The sequence below is a fragment of the Athene cunicularia genome (assembly GCF_003259725.1).
Source record: "Athene cunicularia isolate RWA chromosome 5 unlocalized genomic scaffold, athCun1 chr5_part3, whole genome shotgun sequence".
NCBI classification, from domain to species: Eukaryota; Metazoa; Chordata; class Aves; order Strigiformes; family Strigidae; genus Athene; species Athene cunicularia.
In genome coordinates this window covers 990948-1015267 of record NW_020799103.1, presented here as the reverse complement: position 1 = coordinate 1015267, position 24320 = coordinate 990948, and the positions used below count along the sequence as shown (strand labels likewise).

Here is a 24320-nt window from a genome sequence, read left to right as displayed (position 1 = left end):
ATTCCTGCTAACCAGAACCAGGACTTGGAAGATTTACCACTGCTGCTTATCTGAAAAATTAGATGGGAAATTGTGCCCATCTCATTCCTCTGTTCCCATTATGGGTACCACTGCTAGTCTGTGGCAGTTGCCCTGCAGTTTAGAATGTTGAGATCTGTGTTATTAGAAACTGAAACAAAGTTGTCAAATGAATTTTCAGGAAGTTTTTGGCAGATTATTTCTGTATCGTTAGGCTATTACTCCAAAAATTGTTGCATGTTTGCCTGCAGGTTAAGTTGGTGATTAAGTACAGAATTTTTTGAAATGAGACAAATAATTTTGTAGTTTAAAATGTATTTCTTGTAGCGAAGACAACAGTAGTCTTTGAAGTGATAGTCAATAAATAATTCTTCTGACCACACTTTATCTTGAAGACTTGTAGATAAGCAATTATGTGTTACTTGAAATGAATCAATGTTCTTCTGTAGTCTGGTTTCCAGGTATGAGGAATGCAGAGAGGTATTCCTTTGGACAACCTTAAAAACATGTTTTTAGAAAGTCTGAAGATTCGGAACCTGGTACACCTTAGTCTTCAATATCCTTATGGTGTTGTTGTTGGTTTTTTTTTTTGTTTGTTTGTTTTTTTTAAATCAGCGTTTTACCCATTTGAGAAGACGAAATTGGTCTCTGTCAAAATACTGGTGACAGTGGATACAGAAGGCCTTAGAAGTGCAGTATTAGTACCTGTCACAGAGCTCTATCTCTTCATCTGGTAAATAATATTAGAGGAAATTGATCTTTTCCAGTAAGTTAAAAGCTTTTACCCTAGTTTCAGGTTGCCCAGGCTTGTAGTAACTTTATGTTAACTTTGCCACAGTGATGCAGGGACCTGTCTAGCCTGATTCATACCCATGGCACCGTTATGGCTAGAGGGGAATTTAGTGGTCTAGCAGTGAGAAGATATCTAGTAGGAACAACAATGGCCAGGATTTATCGTGTTTTCAGATCAGAATAGGCTAGTTGTAGTGTATAAAGGAGAAATATAGAGCCCTTACCAAGATCTTGTTCCTATAAAGTGTTGTTTGCGTGCATCCACACAAGAGTTTAGCATTTGCTTGAGGACATAATAATAATTTTATTTTTCTCCTATATGTTTTCTTACCCTTAGGAAATAACCACTGTAATAGAATTTGCTGGTTAATTGGCAGTTTATAAGTTTGGTACTTGCAGTTCTGAAAGCTCTTTAACAAGTTCTTAGGAAGTCATGAAAACTTCAGATTTCTTAGAAGACAAACTTTCCTGTTTCTTACACTGCCCTCTAGCGCTGAGCACATTTTGAGAGTCATCTTCAAACGTGTACGGTAACTTCTCTGCAGTGACTTTTCAGGAACTGTTAGGTTAGCAAAGCCTGCCAAGGCAGGGAACGTCCAACGTCTCTACATGAACATCTGCCCGTTTTGGGTGAACCTGCTCACATACCTATTATGTAGAATAGGCAGAGTTCTGTACAAATGAGGCGAACACCCGAACGCTGCCCATGTTTGCAGCCTGATACCTCCCCGAGTGAACCATTAGGCAAAATGAAGTTCCGGACACACAGCCCAGGTAAGGAGGTCTTGCAGTATTCTGTACCGGTGACCTGCAGCCTTCTGGGACCAGTGCCTTCCTCTAGATCTCCTCCTTGGGAGAAGGACCTGGATCTCTTACATTTGCAAGTGCCTTGATCCTGAGCAAAGTGAAGCTGAGTTTTACGTGACCCTTAATCAGAAATGAGCTGCCTTCTGACATTTTCATGAGTTGGATCATCACTGCAATGACTTACACCTGCATTCCTTGAAAACCAGACTTACCATACCCAGGCTGTCCATTTGCTTGGTAAGAAATTGAATTGCTGTCACTGGCATTCAGTAAGTACATGTTAGCATCCCTTTTTCAGTCTCTTGCAGTATATGAACTCATTCTGGTATTTCAGATCTGAAAATACTGGATAATACAGATTTCTTGATTTGAATTCAAAGATCTCATGGATCTTTCTATCACCAAACATCTAATATACCCTGATATTTCTGATAAGTCCCTGTAGGGAAATGACAAATCTCAGTACATTACTGAGAATGTGTGGCGCAGTTAACTTAATCCCTTTATGAATGTGTATTTGATAAATAGTTGCCCAGTCCTGCCTAGTGAACAGTGAATGGGCAAATCTAGGTCGTGTGACTACAGGGGAGAATGCTTTGGCAACGTGCTGTACAAACAGGGAGATAATGTTTTCATTTCAGCAGTTCATTCATATGGTAAGAGGATTTATAGCAGTGTCCTGCATGGGTTCAGCCTTCCAAGACAGGAATTGTCAGACTGTAATTATTAAGGATGCTGATAATGTGTTTGCATTAATTACAATAGACTTTGAAAGTGGGATCTTCCTCTGTGTATCTTACTGTGTAGCAAAATTTAGGTAGAGTTTTCACACTTATAAAAACGATATCAGAGCTCTATGACCCAATGCAAGTCTTGGATTAGAATAGCCTTTTGCAAGAGGGCATAGAGAGTATAGATTGGCAAACAGATGAAGGGCACATGTAGAGAGGAAAAGGATAAAATGATCCTTCCTTCCTTCCACAGAAAGCTGAAATGCTATCGCCTGCAGGAATCTAATGTAGATTTTTTGAGTGCTGGGAACCAGAGTCTGAGGCCATTAGGTCTATGAAAAATTTGATACTTAAAATAATGAAACAATTCCCAAAGTACCAGCAGAGACAGTCTAACAGACAAAGTTGCTGTGAGCTGCTTCATGATTGTCTCAAGAACCTGAAGGCTCCTGAGGTTGTGTGAGAACGTTCCTTTAGTTTCTTCAAACTATGGTACTCTTTCATAACAGTATTTACTAGATTATTTTGACTTCCCAAAAATCTAGCTGCTGAACATCAGAGAGAACTGAGGTTTATTTTGTCTCTAATCTTAGTCTATTTAGATTTGCATGAGTCCACGTTGTAAGGTAAGGCATAGTTGCTGCGTTGCCTCTTTAATCATTGCATGCTCCTTCCTTGCTAGGCTGGTAAGTCAGCGCCAAGCTCCAGAGAGCTCGGAAGAGTATGTGATAAAAGACTTTCTGCCTGCAACCTGGCATAATTTCTAACTCATTTTTCTTTTGTGATCTATCTGTTACACCTGAGTGCGTGTAGTTTTGCTCAATTATTGATGCCTTCTGCATGTCTTTAGCTGACGTAGGGGTATTTTCGCTGACTTACTGTTTATCACTTCTTGTTACTGGCACTTACTGAAATCAGCGTATATGGTTACACTGCAGATTTTGCAGAGCACTTCTGCTACCGTGGAAAGCATTTTCATGATGGTCTCTGCTCCCCTGTGGCCTCCCTGGGTGCAGGGCACAGCTGCCCCCCCAGGGGCTGCCCCAGGGGCTGTGGGGGAACCTCTGCTCCTGCTCGGGGACCTCCTGCCTCGCTGCCCTCGGTGCCTGCGGAGCTGCTGCTCCCACGTTCTCACTCCTCTCTCCCGGTGGCAGTTGCTGTTGCACAGCAGGTTTTTCTCCCCTTCTTAAATATGTTATCCCAGAGGCACTGCCACCATCGCTGATGGGCTGGGCCTTGGCCACCTGTGGGTCTGTCTTGGAGCCGGCTGGCGTTGGCTCTGTTGGACATGGGGGAAGTTTCTAGCAGCTTCTCACAGAATCCACCCCTGTAGTCAGTCTGCTACCAAAACCTTGCCACGCAAATCCAAGACAGGGTACACTTTGTAGAAATGTTTAGTGACAGCTAAGGAGGCTGTTATATGATGAAATTTCAAGGAGAGATAGACATAAGAAATAATGGAAAACATCACAACAGAGTCAATTTAGCATCAGTCATAAATTGGATAAAAGTTATGCAATGTACAGTTTAGGGAAAAAAGTAAGATTAAAAATAAAAGAAAAAAGTGCATTTCTTGCAGCAGTTGATGGTCCTTATTAAGCATCAGAGGAGGATAAGACATGTGCAGCGTACTGACGTGTGAACTGCTGAACTCTTGCTCTTCAGGGCTCTATGTCCTCTTCTGTAAACCAAGTGGTTGTGAACTGCAGGTGCATCTTGGAAGAGAGGACAGCTGATTCATTTTGAAGTTTAAAGGTTTCCACAGGTGGATCATAATAGAATGCAAACAGCTACAGTGCCACAGAATAGATTTAGACCCTAAATTGCTTTAAAAATTATTTTAGCTATAGATGCTTTAGTATCATTGTGCCTTAGCTACCACGGAAATTAGATTAAATACGGCAGTGTTCCTTACCCTTTTAATCTGCTAAGTGCCAGCCGTTAATGTTATTACATGGGTTCACAAAGTTATTAGTTAAGGCCATCAGAAACTTGAAGGAGCCACAGATGTTTTAATGGTCTTAAATCTCGAGGAGGTATGACTGGGCAGGCTCAGTGCTTGCGTAGCAGGTATGCAAGAAATGTGTTGGTGCAACGTAAAATTATACTCGTGACAAAACTGAAGGCAGTCTTTCAAGGAAGGTCGCTGCTAAACCTTTGCATAGTTGATGCCTCAGGGCTGTTAGAGGTGTCATTTGTGGTTCTGACACAGAGATGGGGTAGAAGATATCCCCATGTAATTAAATAATTACATCATGCATATGGTAATTAGATAATTATATTTTGCCAAAATACTTGAAGGCCACTACAATTGCAGTTGGATACAACAGTCTTCATTTCCTTCCTTTTATAGCTTAAGGATGCCGTTGTAAATTAAGTGGTTGTCCTGTACTGCTCTGGAAATAATTGCATTTTCATGGTGGGCAGAATGATTCCTGTGCCATTATTAGCTGTTCTCAAATGATGCTGTAAATATGCTTGGTGGTAATCAAGAAAATCTTTCCTGAAGCCGTACTGTCAGATCAGGTTTTTTATTGTGTTGTTCTTTGAGTACCAGTTGTTATGAGTTGCCTTATGAAAACTGTCAGAGACAAATGTGTGTTGATAAAAACTAGCAAAGTTAGTGTAGGTTATAAACAGATAACAAATGAAGGGAGAGGAAGGGAAGGAACACGCTCGTACACTGCAGCAGTTGAGATCAGTGAAAGTAAATACGTAACTTCTGATGGGATAGGGGCTGTCTTGTCTTGTGCTTCTCACACATTGCTTCTCTGCCTTGCTAATAATAAGGGATAGACAATTTATTGTCTGTTTGCTGCTTGGTTTTATAACCTTTGAAGAAAGCAATTTTAAAATTTATTAGCAATTAACACAAACATTTAATTACTAACTTGGGTATTAGGAAATGACAGCATGGGGCACCTACTGCTCTCCTGATTGGTCTTTTCTCATTTCCTTGTTTCCTCTGTTGTTCTCTTTACTGCTCCCTTGTACTCTTGTTCCCTCTTCCTCAACATTTTTGACCCGTTCTTAAATAGTTTTTTCACAGAGGTACAACCAGTTTCACTGATGGGCTCATCTTCGGCCAGCAGTGAGTCTGTTGGGGAAGTGGCGATGTCTGTCACAGGGCAGCACCCGACCTGACCTCCTCCCGCAGGCCACTCCTGCAGTTCTCTGCTGCCCAAACCTTGTTATTTGTACTCAAAAAAGCTGTTGAATCTTGTGTGTGTGTGTTGTAATTACAAGGGCAGTGGTAAGACAAGATCATTTGAACTTCAGTTACTACTATCTTTTATTCCTAGGAGATAACTGGTTTCATGTCGTGTACAACCTGGATTTCAGCAGTGTCTTCTGATTTGGTGTCTCCAACTTATTCTATATAATGAGCAATAGAAAGAGGAGGGTGAGTTTCTGTCTTGGAGGCTGGTCAGTGAGAAATAGATTTTATATTAAGATTAATTACGTAACTAGTAAAAGTATGAGCTAAAGACACACAGATGCTTTTGGAAAACAAGCTGTGAGGTTTTTTTGACTCAGGTAAGCACTGTGTGACCAACCCCATGGCAATGCCATGAACAGCCAGGCCTCTGGAAGGAGCCTTCCTCAGCCCGGGTGTACTGCCAGCTGACATCTCTGTGATTGATCTCTGGTACCAATTGATGTAATGGCAAAGTGTCAGTCTGCCAAGAGTTAATACCAGGCTCCGGTCTGTGTACAGTGCTGCTCTTTGCATGGTGTGAAAAGTTAATGTAGGGAAGACCCCATGTTAACATCTGCATCAATGAGCTATGGATGGTAAGCTTTCTTCCCACAGGAAAAATGGAACTGATCTTTCCTTTTCAGTAATAACTGAGGAGATAAATGTGCCTACCTTTATATTGCTTCAGGCAGTACTGCTTGCTGGCTCACCTTTGAGCCTTACCTTCCCATGATCATTCTGCGATTGTAGAAGCAAGGCTGTGAGACTTCAGGCCAAGATCTGTTCACAGAGACGAAAGCATCAAATACGCTTGTTGACAAGTCAGAAGGCGGCTGATAGTCTTATGATAATTGTTTTTATTTCTTGTGAGAGACTGGTTGAATAAAACAGGTTGAATAAAGTAATTTCCTCCAAGTTTTTTCAGCCAAATAAAGGGAAGAAAAACTATGTCATCAGATGTGCATGCTTAAATTCGTTGATTGGAATTGTAATAGAAAGTTACTGTTAATGCTTTTTTCCTGTAGAATAACATATTGAAATAACATGTTTGGTTAGTGTACAAAAAATGGCTGTGTTTGGCAAGTGTTTTAGTGGAGCTTGTAAACTAAAGTCACAGGTATCCATTGCTGGAAAGTCTTAGTCTTGCAGTTACAACTTGGATTACTGACTGTTTTTTCAATCAGAAAACAGCTCAGGATTCATGGCTGGCTTAGGAAATAGTCACCCACAGAACTGTTTGATGAAATTCAATAGGTGCCTGAGTGAGTGTGATTCTGTGAAGGCAGTTGCTTCTGGCATGGCTCTTCACCCATGGAAAATGACCCTTGGAACTGCCAGAGTTACAAACGCATATGCATGCACTGTTCTTGCAGTGACTCTTACTTTTATTCAGATGTTTTCCTACACTGGTGTGCTCTTTGCACGTGGGTGAGTCCTGCAGTCTTCTGCTGTAAGTGTAATAATAAGTATTAAAAGATAAAATCTTCAGGGAAAGTGTGATTTGGGGAAATCCAGGTTAATGAAACACCCAACAGCTTGAACAAATACTTACATAGTTTACTCAATTAGCCTGAATGTTCTTGAAAAGCACCGAACAACGTTAATTTCTGCTGGCCAGGATCAGAAACAGACCTGATCTAAATAGCTCTTACATGTGCAGATAGTTGGAGATTCTTTGTGTAAACTCAGGTTGATTTTGTGGAGATCACATAGTCGTCAAACAACAGAGATACGTGTGACTTTCCTTGTTGCTGTGAATTTTGGACTGGCATTTAAAAAGCATTCTGCCTTTCTCAAGACCTTCTAAAATAATCTTAATTTCTGAAACTTCCCTAATTTCCATTGCAGAGTTGTATGTGAACTGAGAAGCTCCACTCGATCCCATTTACCTGTGTGGTAGCAGGGCCTGTCAGAGTAGTTCCCTCATTTGCCGGAGAGGTTAGCAGGTCTTTCATCCCTGACGAACTGGAGCCGATCCCAGGATTCAGGCAGGGAGGCAGTACTTTGACAAGTAAAGCAACATTATGTATCTCTAGAGGTTGGGAAGCGATGCAGGGAAGCAAGCGTTGTTGGCGTCCTGTCAGCATTGTCAGGGGAGAAAGGAAAACGTCCTGAACCAATCAAACAACTTAATCTTCTCAATTTATGCTTTTGCATTTTGGGATCTTTTTAGTGAGAGATCAAAGAATGTGCTTCCTGGCATTCTTTGGGAGTCGGGCTTCTGGTGGTATATGCTGCTAGTATATAGACTTGGTCTTTAGGTGTTTCCGTGCCGGGAACTTAGGCCAGCTGTCAGGTCTCTATGTGATGCTGTGGGTCCTGAGGATTCGGACAAAGTGGAAGTTTCTGCCTATTGGACAAGTAGATGATTTTCCGGTGATTCGCTTGTATTTTAATAAGTCTCTGCGTGACCAAACAGTTACGGTTTGTGAGTACAGCTCTTCAGGGATCAGCGTTTTTATTTAGTCAGTTGTTAATGGCTATGGAGACTGTTCATAAATAATTAGATCCTCCAGAAAACGAAGATTTTTTTTTTTCCTCTGTGAGGCTCTAGTTTATTCGGGTCACGTAAGGCATTTGATCTTTCTTTACTAGCGTACTGTATGTCATAAAGTGTTTACAGAGACAGAGGGTTCTTTGGGTCAGGTTGTGTGGCCGGCTGTGTAAGGACTGAAGGGCTGGCTGGAGGGGTCAGACGGGGCTGTGACAGAGCCCTACAAGTCACCTGGACAGACATCCCGAGCGACTAAATAGTGACAACAAATGCTGCGATTTCATTGTACTGGAGCAATTCTGAAATTAACTTCTAGGTATGTCATTACCCATCTTCTGTATTAGTTATAGCAGCCAGAGATGTGGCTGTGTGGAATAAAAGCATTTTATGATGACACAAATATTACAAAGTGACCATTCCAGTAGCATCACTGTGCATACCTAAATCTGGGCTGGAAGTTCCAATAGGCTGGCTTAGTAAACTGGGCTACAAAATATTGTGTGACTGAAACTGGGTTTGTATTTAAATAAGGATGCCAAGTGCAGTGAATTTATTCTCTCTGTCGAGTCTCTAGTTTCAAAGAGCTTATTTTACACACCGGCTTCAGCAGCCATTTTGTGTGTTCTGTACAGACTCTCTCTTCTCTTCCTTTGTCTTTGTTTTTCTCCTTCAAAACTTTAATCTTTATCTAGAAAGATCATTCAGGCTGCAATTAAATAGTTCATCTTTGTGTACAAAAACAAAATAGCATTCTTGTCAAAAACAAAGTTATGTTACTGTTGTCTGATAATTTTGAAATTTAATTAATATAGATTTGTCTGCCCCAGACTTTAGACTGATTGTGATGAAAAAAAATTGGTTTTAACTAACTGTATTTTGAATATTGAATTTTGAGCCTTAGGTGCTAATAGTTAGACTGCCACAGGAGGTATGTGAGGGCGTGTTACGTGACGATTTGCAGGCTGCTGTAAGCCGGCAGCACGTGTGGTTCTGTGTGGTATTCTCTCTAAGGTTATGCTTTTAAAGTAGCATATCCTAGAGCTGTTGGAATGAAAGTCTAAAATTGTTTCTTTTTGTCTTTTGTAGAAGCTCCACCAAAACCAGAAGAAAATCCTGCTGAAGCGTTCACCGACTCATCTCTCTTTGCTCACTGGGGCCAGGATCTCAGTCCAGAAAACAGACGTATCGCGCTCAAACAATTCCAGTATTACGGCTACAATGCTTACCTGAGCGACCGCTTGCCCCTGGACAGGCCCTTGCCTGACCTTAGGCCCAACGGGTGAGTGCTCTAGTTCAGCTCAGCATCGCAGGCTCTGAAGGGTAGTGTCTGTTAGCGCTTTTTCACCTGCAAGTGTTGTGTTGTGTGATCACGTAGAAGGGATGTTACATATGGTGGCCAGAACAAGTAATTTCTGTCAAATATATGAAGGTTGGAAGTTAGAAACGTCTTCTGAAACGCTGGAGTACCCAAATTAACTGCTGTTACAATCCCACTAAGTAACCGTTAAAAGTTCCTCAAGATTCTTTGGAACCTTAACCATGCCGACAATTTACGTCAGATATCAAGTATTTTATTGCTAAAAGAATAACCTTTTAAAGTTAAGTTTCAGCTTTATTACAAGATCTGACTACTAAGAGCTGCTCTTTTTGAGAGCCGAGAACTGTTTGGTAGGGATCAGTAAGCAGGTGAAATACACTGTGTACCAGCTGTGAGCCCATGGCGCTCCCTTCACGGGGCTGCTCCCTGCTACGGAGCCTGCGTGTCAAGCAGGGGAGAAACATCCTCTGTTATTCCACCATGGCTTGGCGAGATGGACGGGCCAGTGTAGTAAACAGCCTTCCTTCCCTTCAGCGCGTTTGAGGCTGTTCTGGTAGGACCAGTCACGGAGAGGGTTAATGCTCAGCTTTCCCTCAGCCCTAGTGATGCATCTGATCCTCTGAACAACAGCAGCTCTGGGGAATGGGTGGAGGGAAAACTGCTATTTTGTAGCTCATAAAAAAAAAAAAATCCTTAAAATAAACATGATGGCTACTTACTGAATTGAACAGATGATCTTATTCACTTACTTTAACCAAATGTTTTAATAGCTACAGCCATGAGCAGTGCATTTGGCCACATGTTAAGTTGTCTGATATTAATGAAAATTGAACGCCATCTCGGGCATCACTTTGGCAGTTTTAAATACATCTATGCTATGTATTATTATCTGTTACACTTTACAAATATTTATGTTGTAGATTTGCTGAAATAATGACTTCAAGGAAATCAAAGTCCATGCAATTATATTTATATTTTAGTTAAATCAGTTCAGCACTGTCTGCAGGGAAAATCTCTTTTTTAAAATTGTGAACTAATTTAGATGAAGAATAAATCTTCTTTCACTAACAAGACATCAATGACAGAAATGTTTCTGTTCTTATATCTCTTTTGAAATTACTTTTCTTGAATGATTTAAATCTAAATTTTTTATAACATGGGTTTTAAAAATTGAAAAGACGGAGAAGATGAATGTTACTGTAGCTGAAAGGAATAAATTAAGGTTGGGATTTTAAAAGAAACTCCAGTTAGAAACGAATCGTGATCCTAATTTTTGTGAAATTTTTGATCTTTAACTATCTACCAGATACATATTATACATTACAATATGATTATGGATGCATGCATACAAAATAATGGCCTAGTAATGGTAGCTCAGGAAGAATTTATTTTTTTAAAAAAAGTTTTTTCCTCCACCCTTTATTCTTTATTAATGTTCAGCACCAAGCAGGTAGTTGGACACTGAAATGGAGTCAATTCTGATAGTGAGGGAAATTAAGCACGTTGTCAGGTGGTATGTAAACTGCTGTATCTAGTGGAGTACAGGGCTACAGGGTATTCTGAAAGTCATGATGCTGAAAAAAGGAATTCCCACTCCTGATATGCAAATTCTCATTTGTGTGAAAGCACATGCATGGGTATTGTGGAAAACAACCCCCTACCCTGCAGGAGTATGTTTTTCACTATAATAATCAATTTTTAGGATTTGTAGCACGTTTTTAAAGCCAATTGCATTTGTCACTTCCAGTCAATATAGATGTATTTGAATAACCCAGGGGCAGATACTAGGCTCAGGCAGCAGAGCATGAAGGCCAAGGACAGCTTAGTCTGAAGAGAGCACACAGCAAGTGGCATGGAGACCGGGTTAACGAACTTTGCTGAGCGTTACTCAGTTGTGTTCCTGTTCTGAGTAGAAACACGGGAAAGCACAGTTATGGCCCGGGGACCACAGTAGCTCTGGACAGACTTGGCTTAGGTCTGACCAGGCTCGCTAGCCTGGGTTTAGCAGTGGTTCTGCAAGAGTCGGTGTGACTTTGGAGTCCCAGCAAAGCCTTGTGGGCAGGTAGCGAAAGGAAGGGAGTTCACAGAGGTGTGTCTGGGCTCGGTTGTGGTCTGTCTCCTGTGTTCATAACCTGCCATATGAAGTAAAGGAAATTGGAAGGACAACAGAAGTATGTGTAATGAAGTCTCATGTAATTCATGTATGGTTAGCCCCAGTTAAGACTGGGAGAATTATCTGCCAAGTGTGTGGTGTTGCTAGGCAGTTATATCATGCTGGTGTGACTCAGCCTTCACCTGTTTCTGCCTGCAGTGCTCTGAGAACTCACATCAAAATAACTTAGCAGGGTTACTCGGTATTTCTTTGCAAGGTTCTCCTGTGAGAGAGGCCACTCCACATGTGTAATAACCATGTATTATAGCACAGAGGATTTCCTAGGGTTGGTATCGTCAACATTTAATGCCACGAGAAAACCAGAGGACAGTTGGAGATTGCTGACACACAAGACATGTGGAGGAGAGGGCAAATCCTCAACCTAGCCCAGTCTCTGGTGCGGGTGGCATGCAGAGGGAGGAGACCCCATTTAGGAGATAGTGCAGTGCACTCTGCCCAAGCCCCTGAACTCTGGCTTTTCTGGAAAGAAACGACCGTTGGATGGAAACATCCAGCAGATTGCAGTGGGGTCAGGCTGTGGCAGTTGTTGCACCTTGCAGTGGGACCTTCTTGTGTTTCAGGTACTGCAGAGTGGTTTCTAGCCCATGTCCTGTGACAACACATTCAGAATTTGATTCCTTTTCACTGAATATTTGTGCGAGCACAGTAGAGTCCCTAGCACAGTCCAAAATAAGCTGTTATAATATGGATTGTAATAAATAAGTCCCCTGGTTATCCCAGCCTCCTGAAGTAATCGTGACATCTGAAGTAGGCTTCATTTTCTGCAGTATTTGGTAGATAGTACAGGCAGTATTGTGGAGTATTGCTTATACAGTCTCTCCCAAGGCCTCTGTTTATTTTCTGCTGTTGAAATTGGGTGCTCTGTTGTTTACCACCCTTATGTGCATCTGTTAGCCCATAGCGTATCTACATCACAGACTAACAAATCACTGCTAGCTCTAATGAGCCTGCAAGCATTGAGAAAGGCAATGTTGCCCCAGCTGTGTGCAGGAACAGCATAATACTTCTGTGTTAGTTACAATTTTGTTGTGCTCATTACTTTAAGTAGGGCAGGCAGTACCCACAAAGCTTGTGGTTAGTGAAATGTTGAACAAGCTCACATAGAAATACATTATTAAATGTTTGGTTGTTTAGGGATCCTAAAGCTGTGTACCAAAACTCCTTTCAAGTGCATGCACTTAAGATTTGACTTTATTGGCTTGTAAATTTTTGCTGTGTGATCCAGTGTGCCAAAGCACCTGTGGGAGAGAGAGATAACATTCTTCTTTGCTTAATGTGATGAGTGAGTGAGAGGTAGTGGAAAAAGAGATGTGCAGCAGGACCCCAGCAGAGGAGCTATTCTGCAGAGTTCCGCTCCTCCATAGCCCCTATGATGTGAAGGAGCTGACCAGTCGGCATAAAGCAGCTTTTTCAGTCAGTTTAACTTCAGCCAGCCAAACTTCTGTTGAGTTCATAAAACCAATATTTGTATAAAGAAGCAGAGACAGGAAGGGTGGAGGGAGAAAAGAAGCTCAGATGTTTTTTCTTCTTTAGAGATGGCTAAATAGCATAGTATAGCATTTGGCTGGCATCAGGTTTTCCCTTTTGCTAGCTGAGTCAGTGCTGTTTGGCCTCTAGACGAGTGCAGGGCAGATGTCCTGTTTCCTGTACCGAGAAAGGCCTTGGCCATGTTGGAAGTACTTACTTCAAACAGCTCACCAGTCACAAATTGTATTACTTTGCGGCTCAATTCAGCAAGGAACAATGGTAGAAGCCTTGAAGAGCAGCAGAATTAGGTTTGTGGTAAATTGGGCACACACAGAGCAGGGACAGTGTCCACTGCATGCAAATATAACTACAAGGGAGGAAAATTAACATCGGCTGCTTGAGGAGTGATGTGTTTTAGGAGAATAGCTGTGTATGAGTCCAAAATATCCATCAGTGTTATGGTGCTATATGCAGTCCTGGATGTAGTGTGCAAGACGTCAGACTTCTATAAACCTGTAGATTTAACTTTATTAAAACTGAGGTAAGGAAACCGTGATCCTGAGTTGTGAGGTTCAGGCTGGGCATTTGCATGTGAGGGACGTTTCTCCCCCAGAACCAGCTCCTACAGACTCGCAGTTCTGTTTTGCTGGGCTTATGTTAGTTACAGTTACGGCTCCGTGTTCCCTCCTGAGCAGTTCTTTTGTTTCTACTCACAAAGGATAGCACAAATACTGCATGTTGAATTTGATGTTTCACAGGAATCCTTACTAAGAGCAGAGTCTGTTACTTTACCTGTTGTGTTGTTTTGGACAGAAGTCCTGAAATTACCAAATTATTCAGCATTCGTAATAAATACCTAATGCTTACTTCTGTCATATTTTCCTGCTCTTTACTCATTTCTCTACCTCTGAATCTTCTTTTTCTTGGCTCACTGTTGCCTGCCCTCAGGCAGGGGCATGTACTGCCCGAGTGGCCACCCTCTGCGATTCTCATCGGCGCTTCAGTTTGCCCATCTGAATGTATCTCCTCAGATGGCTGCTCTGGAAGTGTTTCCTATCACTGGCAGTGATAGCAAGATCAGCTGCAGTCTCCAAGTTGCTGTAATAACCTAAGTTAATAATGATGTACGCCTGTTGGTTTTGATCTTCCCTATTGTCTCCTTTCACTGAAAGATGATGCGATGCGGTAATCTGTGTGCGCTTTCTCTTGTTTGCTCTCTCAGTCTCTTATTAGTGTGTCATACCATGAGAATGTTCTTTCACTCGGCGTATATTTACACGAAAACATACTCAAATAATCCATGGTGTAATACTGTGAGAGGCTAACGATTTTTGGCCAAATAGCTATACAGAATTCTTCTTGTGTTCATCCAAAAATTACTTTTATTGAGATCAGCAACTGTCAGCTTAGTGTTTTTATTGCATTATTCAGAGAAAGGTCTTGATTTTAAATACCAAGAAGAAAATGGACCTTTATTGTGTAATTTTATCGACATGAATAGCTTTTATTAAAAGGAGTGGGGAATCAATCTGTTACAATTAAATCTATGCTGTAAGACCCTTAGGAGACTGAGAGCTAATCACACGTTACAATCTGGGAACTTATCTGCATATTTATCAAGTTCCCTGCCTGTTATTTAATCTTTCCATATTACAAATTTTTTGTTTTGTTTTTGGGGGTTGATGTCAGGAGAAAAAAATTGTTAGCCATGTTAGCTTATATGGTAGCTCTGTGTTTGAATTCCTCACATGCTTGTCTGCCTGTCTTTGCTCCCCTGTAATAGAAGATGATGACCACAAACAAAGGTTTCTACATTTGCAGCAGAAGTACTGTCTTGCTGGCTGTAGTTCTGTAATAATAGATTGTAAGGAAAAAAGCCCTTTTTATATATTGTTCAATGCCAGCCTTATTAGGATAGTTCAGTTAACACCTAATAACTGATAATAGCAAAATGAAAAACAATCACAAAATGTAGTTAGAAATATTTGAGCTGGAATTCTTACAAGACTTGGTTCTATTGGAAGAGTTTTAGTCTTATTTATTTCACTTATGCCAGAATGGGATTTTTTTTTCCTCCCATATGTCCTGAACTTTCCTTTGCCATTTTGGCTGATGACAAAATGTTACCAGATCTTGAAGGAAGTACAATACTGCTTGTGCTTCTGAGGAAATTCTTATTCTGTTGGAACTAAAGCTTCCTCCCACATATGTTCTTAAAACAATACCTTAACCCCAAATGTTTTAGTAATATGCTTTATTGCATCCTGTGTTTTAAAGAAAAATGTGGAATAAATGGCATAATTTAGTGATTAAAACAAAAAACGTGTTCTGTTGCCATTGTTGGCTGCGATACCCATGTAACACTTGGTGAAAGGTTATCAAAAATTGCAGAAAATAATTGTTTTTCATAATTTATATATGTATTTGTAGAAGGTCTCAGAGTAGTTATTAATACAGGAAATGATTCCTGCTTTGTTGTTCTTACTGATAGCTATGCTAAACTAATTTAATGCGACTGGCTAAATTGTCTTATCACAATGCATGTACTCTGGAGAAATATAATTTTCTTGTGGACAAATACTTGAAAGAAGATTCATAATGTGTGCTGTCCTCCATTTACCAGAGTTGTGCTTGAAATAGAACACCAGGAGTTTCTCTAAATTTCTGGTAACTATGACAACTGTTACTTTAGTGTTATTAGCCCAATGTAATTTAGTGGAGTAGGTTGCTAGAGGTAATTTTTTAGCTACACTGGGATGATACTTGCTTTTGTAATTCTAAATAATATTTAGAATTTATATTTAAAAATCAGTCATATTACTGAAACATGCTCTATACTTTGTGAATTTGGTTTTTTAGTAAGAGCCTCAGCTTGCAGAGGGGCGGGTTAAGGGTCTCGTCCGAGGCAGAGCCGTCAGAGAAACTTGTATGTTGCTGGTTGCTTCGCAACTGTTCTGTTCTTAGGGCTTATTGGATCTAAGATTTTGATCCACACGATTTGTTTTCTTTTTCCCCCTTCAGCATATGTTGTATACACATATACATCCATCCTTTCTCTCTAGATATTTCTTGTTCTTGTGCCCTCATTGAAAAAGAATCCAGCTGAAAAGACTAAAGAAATTAGACACGAGAGCCCAATTCCGTTCTGTATCCTGTGTAGTTATCTTTTAATGTATAGTGGAGCAAAGAGGGAGTCAAACGACATTCACAGCATTAAACACTTCTGGTCTTGCACGAGGTGCCAGACAGTGGGAAATCCTGTCAGCTGTGATCTAATTTGAAAAGATGTAAATTAATGCAGGTAAGAAAAACAATACAAATAATTTCCTTTTAAATGTAGGGAAGATGTGTCAGGAGCAGAAATGTTGTTTGAACGTTTCAGTTTATGCATGGCTTTATGGTAGGGCAGCAGTGGTTTGTCATCTGGAACATTTTTTTGAATGTAGTTTATCACTAATTTCTTACAAAAGTATATTTTTTATATATCTCAACCTTAGCTTAATTAACAGAGGAGGAAACAACACAGTTTTTCAGGAAGCAAATTCTTTGAACTACTTTCAGTGTATTTTTATTGCCATCTAAAATATTTTCCAAAATCGCTGTGTTAGTCTTTATCTGATACATGACATATCTTACTGTTTTTGCTAGTGTGTCATTTTTATCATCTTTGTCCATTGGTATGGCTGAGGATAACAAATACTATATGCCTAAGCTGGAGAGCTACAGGATAGATTGGCTGTAGCTTTGTTTGCTGGACCATTTTGTGTCTCTGTGCATTTTGGCTGCAAGTGAATCACTAAAATAACAGGCTTTGTAGGTTCTTTACAGGCTAATACTGAAAATTGTTTAAGTATATTTAAGCCCATTAATGAGTTCATAGTCTTTCTGAAGCCCAATTTTCAAAACTTACATGAAATTTCAATTATTACATCAAACAGAAATGTGCTAGCTTTATAAAGGTCTGCAGGAGACGAGAATTTTGTTAGTAATTTCTCTTTATGCCCATGCAGATTTTTAGATCTTACTTGTGTATAATAGATGACATCCACTAAGTAATAGTATCCAGATTGCATATGGAATTTTTTTGTCCATGCAGAATGGCACGTGCATGCACACACCCCATGTGCCACAAACAGGTCTGTTCTTCAAGGAGCTGGAGCTGTAATGGTCTTAGCATCTTGTGGAAAACCGTGAGGGTTAGTATTTAAAAATTCTAGTGTGATCATAAGTACAGGGGCCTCTCAGACACTTTGAGCCTGAGATATACACCTTGAAAATCCCATTTTCAGTTGCCACCTGACCCTGATGGCACCTAAAATTCACATTTGCCAAAGATTCACCTTATACTGACAGTGCTGGGCCCAAGTCAGTGTGTGTTGCTTCACTACTCAGTCATCTAGGCAGTGTTTTTAGGGAGTGCTGTAAGAGACTGTTCAGCACAGATGACCTTTCTTCAGTGAATGATTTCAGAGAAAAAGAATTACTTTTACTTAATTAATTTACAGCTTTATTAAAAAACCAAACATTTTGCTGACAGTTTAAAAGATAGAAATTGGTAAAAGGGCTTTCTACATAAATTGGAATTGCTTTCAGGGATTCCTTTTTAGATAGTATTTCATCTGGTTCTTCCCTGTGTGTGCTCTGAGCAGGTGTGGGAACCTTCTGGGCTGTGCCTACAAAAGCTCTCTTACTCTTATGGCTGAGTATAGATTTCTCTGAAACAGTTTGTATTGACACGGTGACTTCCAACGGTTTACTCTTTTTTTTTTCCTTTTCCCCTTTCAGGTGCAGAAACCTTACATTTCCTGACAGGCTTCCTGAGGTCAGCATTGTGTTCATATTTGTTAATGAAGCTCTCTCGGTTATTCTGCGCTCCATTCACTCAGCCATTGACCGGACTCCTGCTCATCTGCTCAAAGAGATTATTTTAGTTGATGATAACAGTAATAATGGTAAGAGGCTTTGGTTCTTCCTATTTTCTGGTAGATTTAGTGATGAAATTTTAGAAAGTACAGGATTCTGAACTTAAAGTTTTTCTTCTGCTGGGGAGGTAATTCTGAACTCCTAAAATACAAGGAGAATCTGGATTTATCCTGTTGAAGACAAATGCTGAACAAAGGATATTTCTTATCCTTGCCATCATTATAGCTATTACGTGATCTCTGCAGCTAGATCCTGTGACTTGCTGCTGATCATAAATATATCTCAGAGTTGTACAGAAAAGAAACATACTAGGAAACAAGTAAATAAGTTCCCTGCTGGAGGCTGTGCACTTCATCATCTCCTCTTCTGCTGACTATCAATGAAGGAAAAAGTAAAATCCTGACTCTTTTAAAGTACACACAAAACCCACCAACTTGCTGTAGGCGTATGTCAAATCTAATTCCAGTCCTGGTGAATAATACCGTGTTTAGAGTTACCTAAGGCTGACCAAGCTTTTCTTGAAACACCTACTCATGGAACAGTGTGGGTAAATCGGTGTGTAGGATTTATGACTTGCTTTTCTTAGTTTATGGCACAATTTATGATGTAGCAATGTGATGAAGTAAATGAAAGATCACATGAAACAGTAAACTATGGGCAAAGTAAAAGAAAATAAAAATCAACGTGTGCACACGCATACATGTGATTCAGAAACGGCTTGTGAACTGAGGTAGACTTTTGATTTGCTTCAGCACGTAGTTCTGTCGTCTGACGTGTCGTTTCACTGATGCACACTTGCTGGCCCAGTTTATGCCCACTCCCTCATGCAATACACGGAAGTTTGATAGGAGAAAAAATAAACTGGAAAACGACTTTGACTGGTGGACTTGGGCTTTGGAATGTGTTTGTAGAAATTAATTCCTGGATCTTTCAAAGAGGTTAATGTGATGCCAGGAGCTCAGTGAATCTGAACGGCTGTGGGTGCTGCAGGGCCTGGGGCCTCTGGACATGGAGGAACTGGTCACAAGGCAGCCATGGAAAAAGAAAAATAATGGCTGAAAAAAGTGGCTTCTGGAGCTTGGGTCTGACTTTCTATCATTTACAGGCAGTATTGCAGTGGGCACATTGCAGAGCAGTGTCAGAAACATCAGTGTTTCTGAGAGCCTGTCAGCGCTGTGACGAGCTCGCTAACAAATACGCTCTCCACTGTGCTCTGTGGGCTAGTCAACATTATTCTTTTTTGTTATTTCTTACCTGAAATAGGAACGAAATCACAGGAACCACTTAATCTTTCAGGAAGACCTGTTCAGCCACATATTTTTTTAGTACCAGTATTAGTACTGTGGAGTATCGTATTTTTATGGTTGGCTGTGCCTGTTATTCTGCCTTGCCTTTCTAACCCTCCAGGGCCTTAAATCCTTAGGGCCCCGGCCCCAGACAGGAGGACGGAAATTGAGAGGAAGGTAACCTTTGGTTTCACTGTCTTGGCTTGGTGTGACATGTTGTTCTATACAGAAATACTGTGCAGAGTGATACTTAGTCTCCTAGAAAAATTCAGTGCTTTCCAGGATTTTCTGCTACTCCTCCAACCCTTTTTCTGGCGTCTCTTCCCTGCAGGAGTAAATTAGATTCCTACAGTCCTCTTTATCCCATAATGTATGCTGGAGACCTGGTAATAGGCATCCATTTGGAGAGGATGGATGTTTGGGTAGGAAAGGGAGTGATTGTACAGATGATTTATGGGCTTTTCTATTATTAGTTTAAATCATGAAATATTTATTTTACAATTTACTTTTGCTTTTACAATATTCTATTTTCAATTTTTTTCTCCCTTCTAGCACTGCTGAAACTAATCCTTTATATTTAGTGTCATTCTATGTTTTTGTTAGTAGCTCTTTAGCTTGCAAGTGTTGCTGCTTGTAAGATAAGTGGGTTACTCTGGGTTTCCCTGTAATGTTACCTGAGGGGGCAAAAGCTTACTTTGTGCTTGCATCTGGCTCTAGACTGCTTCTCGCAGGGACCTGTCAGAATTCTAATTACAAGAAGTATGTTTACTCTCAGGCTTTTGCCAGGGTCGGCAACTTTTATAACTTAATGTCAGATTATTTTTTTTCATGTGATGCCACTGCCATGGATTTTACAGGCAGGAAACATCACACTGTGAGAAGTGACTAGAGGGAAGGGGTGAGAACAGAGATCAGGCAGAGTGCAAAACAACACGTTTTTTATTTTGAGTCTCGTGCGCTATTTGGTTGGATTCGCACAGCGCAGTGGTTTAAAATAAAAGCAGATACCATGATTGGCACTAGGGGAGGGCACCAGAATTTCCTGCTTCTAAGGGGAAGTGATATACTGGTAAACTGGTATAAATTCTTTCTGTGGGCCAAACTCGGAATCTAGGAACGAGCATCTGAATTCATCCGTAATTTCAGGAGTTTCAGAAAAATTTCTGTGTTTCAGAAAAGAGCAGTGGAAGAACTCGCTGTTTTTTAAAATTCTAGAAGGCTGATTTCAGAAACTGTGTATTCACATGTACAGCCAAAGTCCGTGCATTTGTCTTGAACAATATAAGCTATTGCATTTTATTTCATGCACTTCAGGGTATGTCAAGCAAATTATCTATGACTTTCTCTAAACCTCAGTGCAGTTTTTCAAGTTCTCGATTATGTTTCAGAAGACCTCGATTAATCTGTTCATGAAGTTTCCCTTTTTAAAAAATAAATACTTCAAGTTAGGAAGCTGTGAACATGCCAGTGTGTGCCATTTAAAAGCAGAAAATTGATTTAGCAGGTCCTGAAATTTTGATCCTGCATTTTAATAAAGCCGTTTGCATGGCTTAGTGTATGTATTTCACTGTACTATCTTTTCCGGCAGAATTCTGATAAAAATAGTACCGAAATGTTTCATATATGCTGTTAGGTACATTAGTGTTAGAATTTCATTTAATTGAAGGTTAAAAAAAAGGGTGTTTCAGTGACAACCTGTGTACTATATGAAGAGAACAAAAGGTGTATTAAAAAACCCAAACCAAGTAACAGTGTTGTTCGTTTGGGTCTCACTGGGCTCTGTCACGTTGGTGTGAAGGAGAGCAACTGCACAGATGTGAGCTGGTTTACTGTAGTTTTAAGTGCTGTCTGTCAGATCAGAATCTTTCCCATTCTCATCAGGAGCGCTGTTTGCTTTTCAGAGATAATGTACTCATTAGTGTATAACTCGGCAATAAAATAATTTGTTCATTTTTGCCTCCTGAAGTAGCAGACTCTTCCAGCTGACTCAATGCATTTGAAGAGAGGGATTTGCAGAGAAGAGGCTTTAAAAAAAAATGAAGTGACCATGCCCGTGACTGCTGGTAGTTAATTAGACCTCAGAAATATATATAGAAAAAGCATTGCCTCAGCTGGAAACTGCTGGAATAGTGTTTTCTTCACTTTCTGTCCCGTCGAGCCCTGCTCTCTGGGGACAGAGTGCCAGCCTCCTGTGCCACTGGAGTCCTCTCGTGGCTTCTGAGTCTTTTTGCTGACATTGAGCCCCGCTGCACTATGAAGCACCTCTTGAAGATATTTTAAGATGATTTGAAGTCTCTCTAAGAAAGCTCATTGTGAGCCATGATGTGTTCAGCTTCACGGGGAGAGAGCATGCATTAATGTGTCCAGAGTGTGCCTTACAAAATCTTATATTATAGCAGTAATTATCATCCTCTATGACATTTTTTCATATTAAAGTTAATAATAAATGTTGCAGTAGAGGCTCAGATTTCATAAGGTTTCTTCCTTATTCTTTGAACCATTACTTATGAATGAAATATTCTAACGTGTTCAGTTTAATGATTCTCATTTTGTCCTGAGATTTCCATGAACACAGCTATTGAATTGCAGCAATAATGCTGGATATCACAGGATGCTAATTTTATGACTCAAGTTGTTGTTGAGTGTTGAAGAGCAATGTTGAAGAGAATTAGCACAGAGTGGTAGAAAATGGGTCAGATGCAACAGAATCATGTTTGAGAGATTTGCAACATTGTCCTTAAAACCGTGATTAAAAAGCTTGTCAAAAAGCATCCAGAGCTGTTCTTTACAAAGGTATATTTCTCCTTTGGTTATTTTTAAGAGATATTTGAGAATAGGAGATTGGTTTTATTTTTTTTTCTTTACTAAAGCAGTGATGAATAAACTCAAAAGTACTGTTCAAATGCATGCTAGATTTCATATTACTACATAGCTTGAAGATGGCTTGCTTCTAGACCAGACAACTATGAATGTTGATTTAAAAAAAACCTATTAACTATTCCCCATGTCCTAGGGAAAACTTTAGGACTGGCTATGCACTGTTTGGCTTCTTGTTGTTCTCTTACCTGAATGCCAACAAAATTTAAAGACAAATAAAAACATTTAAAAACAAGGAAAAAGCCAAACTTTATTCCAACCCATATTTACTTTTGGGCCATGGTTTATGCATTGTGAAGGCTTTGCTTTATCTGCCTAGATTCGTTCCCCCATTAGCTAAAGGTCTTCATGCTGAAATTCTTATTATTGCAAAGTCTTTACAGAAGCAAGCTGTCAGTAGCGTTGTCAAGGATTGACGTGGAAGAGGGCTGTGTAATGCTCGTTAGGAATCAGATGCTAAAAAGCATTTATTTATGAATAGACTGGGAAATCTGTCTCCATCATAGATTTCATAGAACCTTAGGATGGTTTGGGTTGGAAGGGACTTTAAAGATCATCTAGTCCCACCCCCCCTGCCACGGCAGGGCCACCTCCCACCAGCCCAGGTTGCCCAAAGCCCCGTCCAACCCGGCCTTGAATCCTTCCAGGGAGGGGGCAGCCACAGCTCCTCTGGGCAGCCTGTGCCAGGGCGGATGCATCTCACCAGGTCCCGTGGGCCCGTGCACCTTTAGGTTCCTTAGGTGGTCTCAAACCTGATCTTCTCCTACAACGGGCAATTCTTCATTCTCCCCAACCCTGCCTTTGCCTTCTGTGGCTTGGGTGGTGTGGCTGGAGCCCTTGCTGGTGAACACTGAGGCAAGTTGTTGAGTACCTCAGCCCTCTCTATGTCCCAGTAGCCAGGTCTCCTGTTTCCCTCCAGAGAGGGCTCACATTTCCTTAGTCTTCCTTTATTCACTGATGTACCTATAGAAGGTTTTTTTTGTTGCCCTTGATGTCCCTGGCCAGATTTAATTCTGTCAAGACTTTGGCCCACCTAACCTGATCCCTGGCTGCTCTCTGTATTCCTCCCAGACTACCTCTCCTTGCTTCCACCCTCTCTGTAGGCTTCCTTTTTGTGTTTGAGAAAAACATTAGCTCTTGATACAGACTCTGCATTTTACTTGTATAGTAACATTTAGCACTGAAACTTGAATAAATGGAGACAATTCTCTGAGCATATGCTTACTGCTACATGCTCTGTGCTGATGCTAGGACTGCAATGAGGTGTGTCTTGGCTTGTGTGCCAGCTACTGTCGGTGCATCTGAAAATATGTAACAAGAAAATAGCCAGAAGCAAAACATAGTCTACTGACCATCTGTTTGAGCAGTCAGCAGAAGCTAGCAGAATGAGGAATGTTGTTCTTACTCTGAGGTGTGAGAGAGTGGAGCATGTGAACACTTTGGTTCATGTCTCAACTGTGTCTGGCCTGCAGCTTAAAACTTCTGTGGAAAAAATTAAGAACCACTGATGTAAATGGACGGTGAGATTTTTATAAGGGCAGTAGGTCCTGAAGGTGATGTCCTAGAGTGGCTGCAGACTGGTCTCTCCTCTTACTTGTCAGTCCTTGTGACACCGTATTTGATTCCTGCTTTAAAGGAAAGAGTTTGTGGAGCAAGATAGCAAAAAGGAGGGAGTAAGAGAGCAGAAAAGAGGACACGGATGATGGAGGCAACAATCTGTCCCAATTATTCTTGCCCCTCTTTTGCTTTATCACTGTTCACACCTTTTTCTCCTACTCTATTCCTTCCTTCTTTTTTCATCCAGGGGTGATCTGTATCTCTGGTCTTTGTTCCCTTAGTCCACTCCCTTTTCCTCATTCCACCCCGGCAGGCTGCTCTTTCCAGGTGTTCACTTCCTCACCCCCTACCGTACACCTCATCCTTCTTGGTAGGAGCTTGTGTCCTTCAGCTGGGGTCTCCATTTGCATGTTCTCAAGTTCCAGTGTACCCAGTGCCTCTTCTCCTCCCTGTGTGCTCCACCCCAGTATTTGCTGCTCTTTCTCTCAAACTACACTCCTCCATTGTTCCCATCTCATCATTCAGCTCCCCCTTGCCTTTAGCCACAGTAATTTCACTCCTGCCTGACTCATTTGTCCCTCCCTCCCTCCCTCCCTCCTCCCCCAGCAGCATCCTGCTCCTTCCTTTATGGCATATTTTTACCATTCTCCCATTTTCCTTTTTTTTTTTTTTTTTTTT

The 24320-nt window shown here is 40.7% G+C and overlaps 1 protein-coding gene across 2 annotated transcripts in view; it reads left to right on the top strand.

Annotated features, from left to right (window-relative positions):
• The window catches only part of GALNT18 (polypeptide N-acetylgalactosaminyltransferase 18), a 165115-nt gene that overhangs the window by 49807 nt on the left and 90988 nt on the right, over positions 1-24320 (top strand). For both annotated transcript variants that reach the window (XM_026850924.1, XM_026850923.1), the window contains exons 2-3: positions 9128-9320; positions 17785-17951. In XM_026850924.1, coding sequence (XP_026706725.1) covers positions 9128-9320; positions 17785-17951 — 360 coding nt within the window. The remainder of the gene's footprint in view (positions 1-9127; positions 9321-17784; positions 17952-24320) is intronic.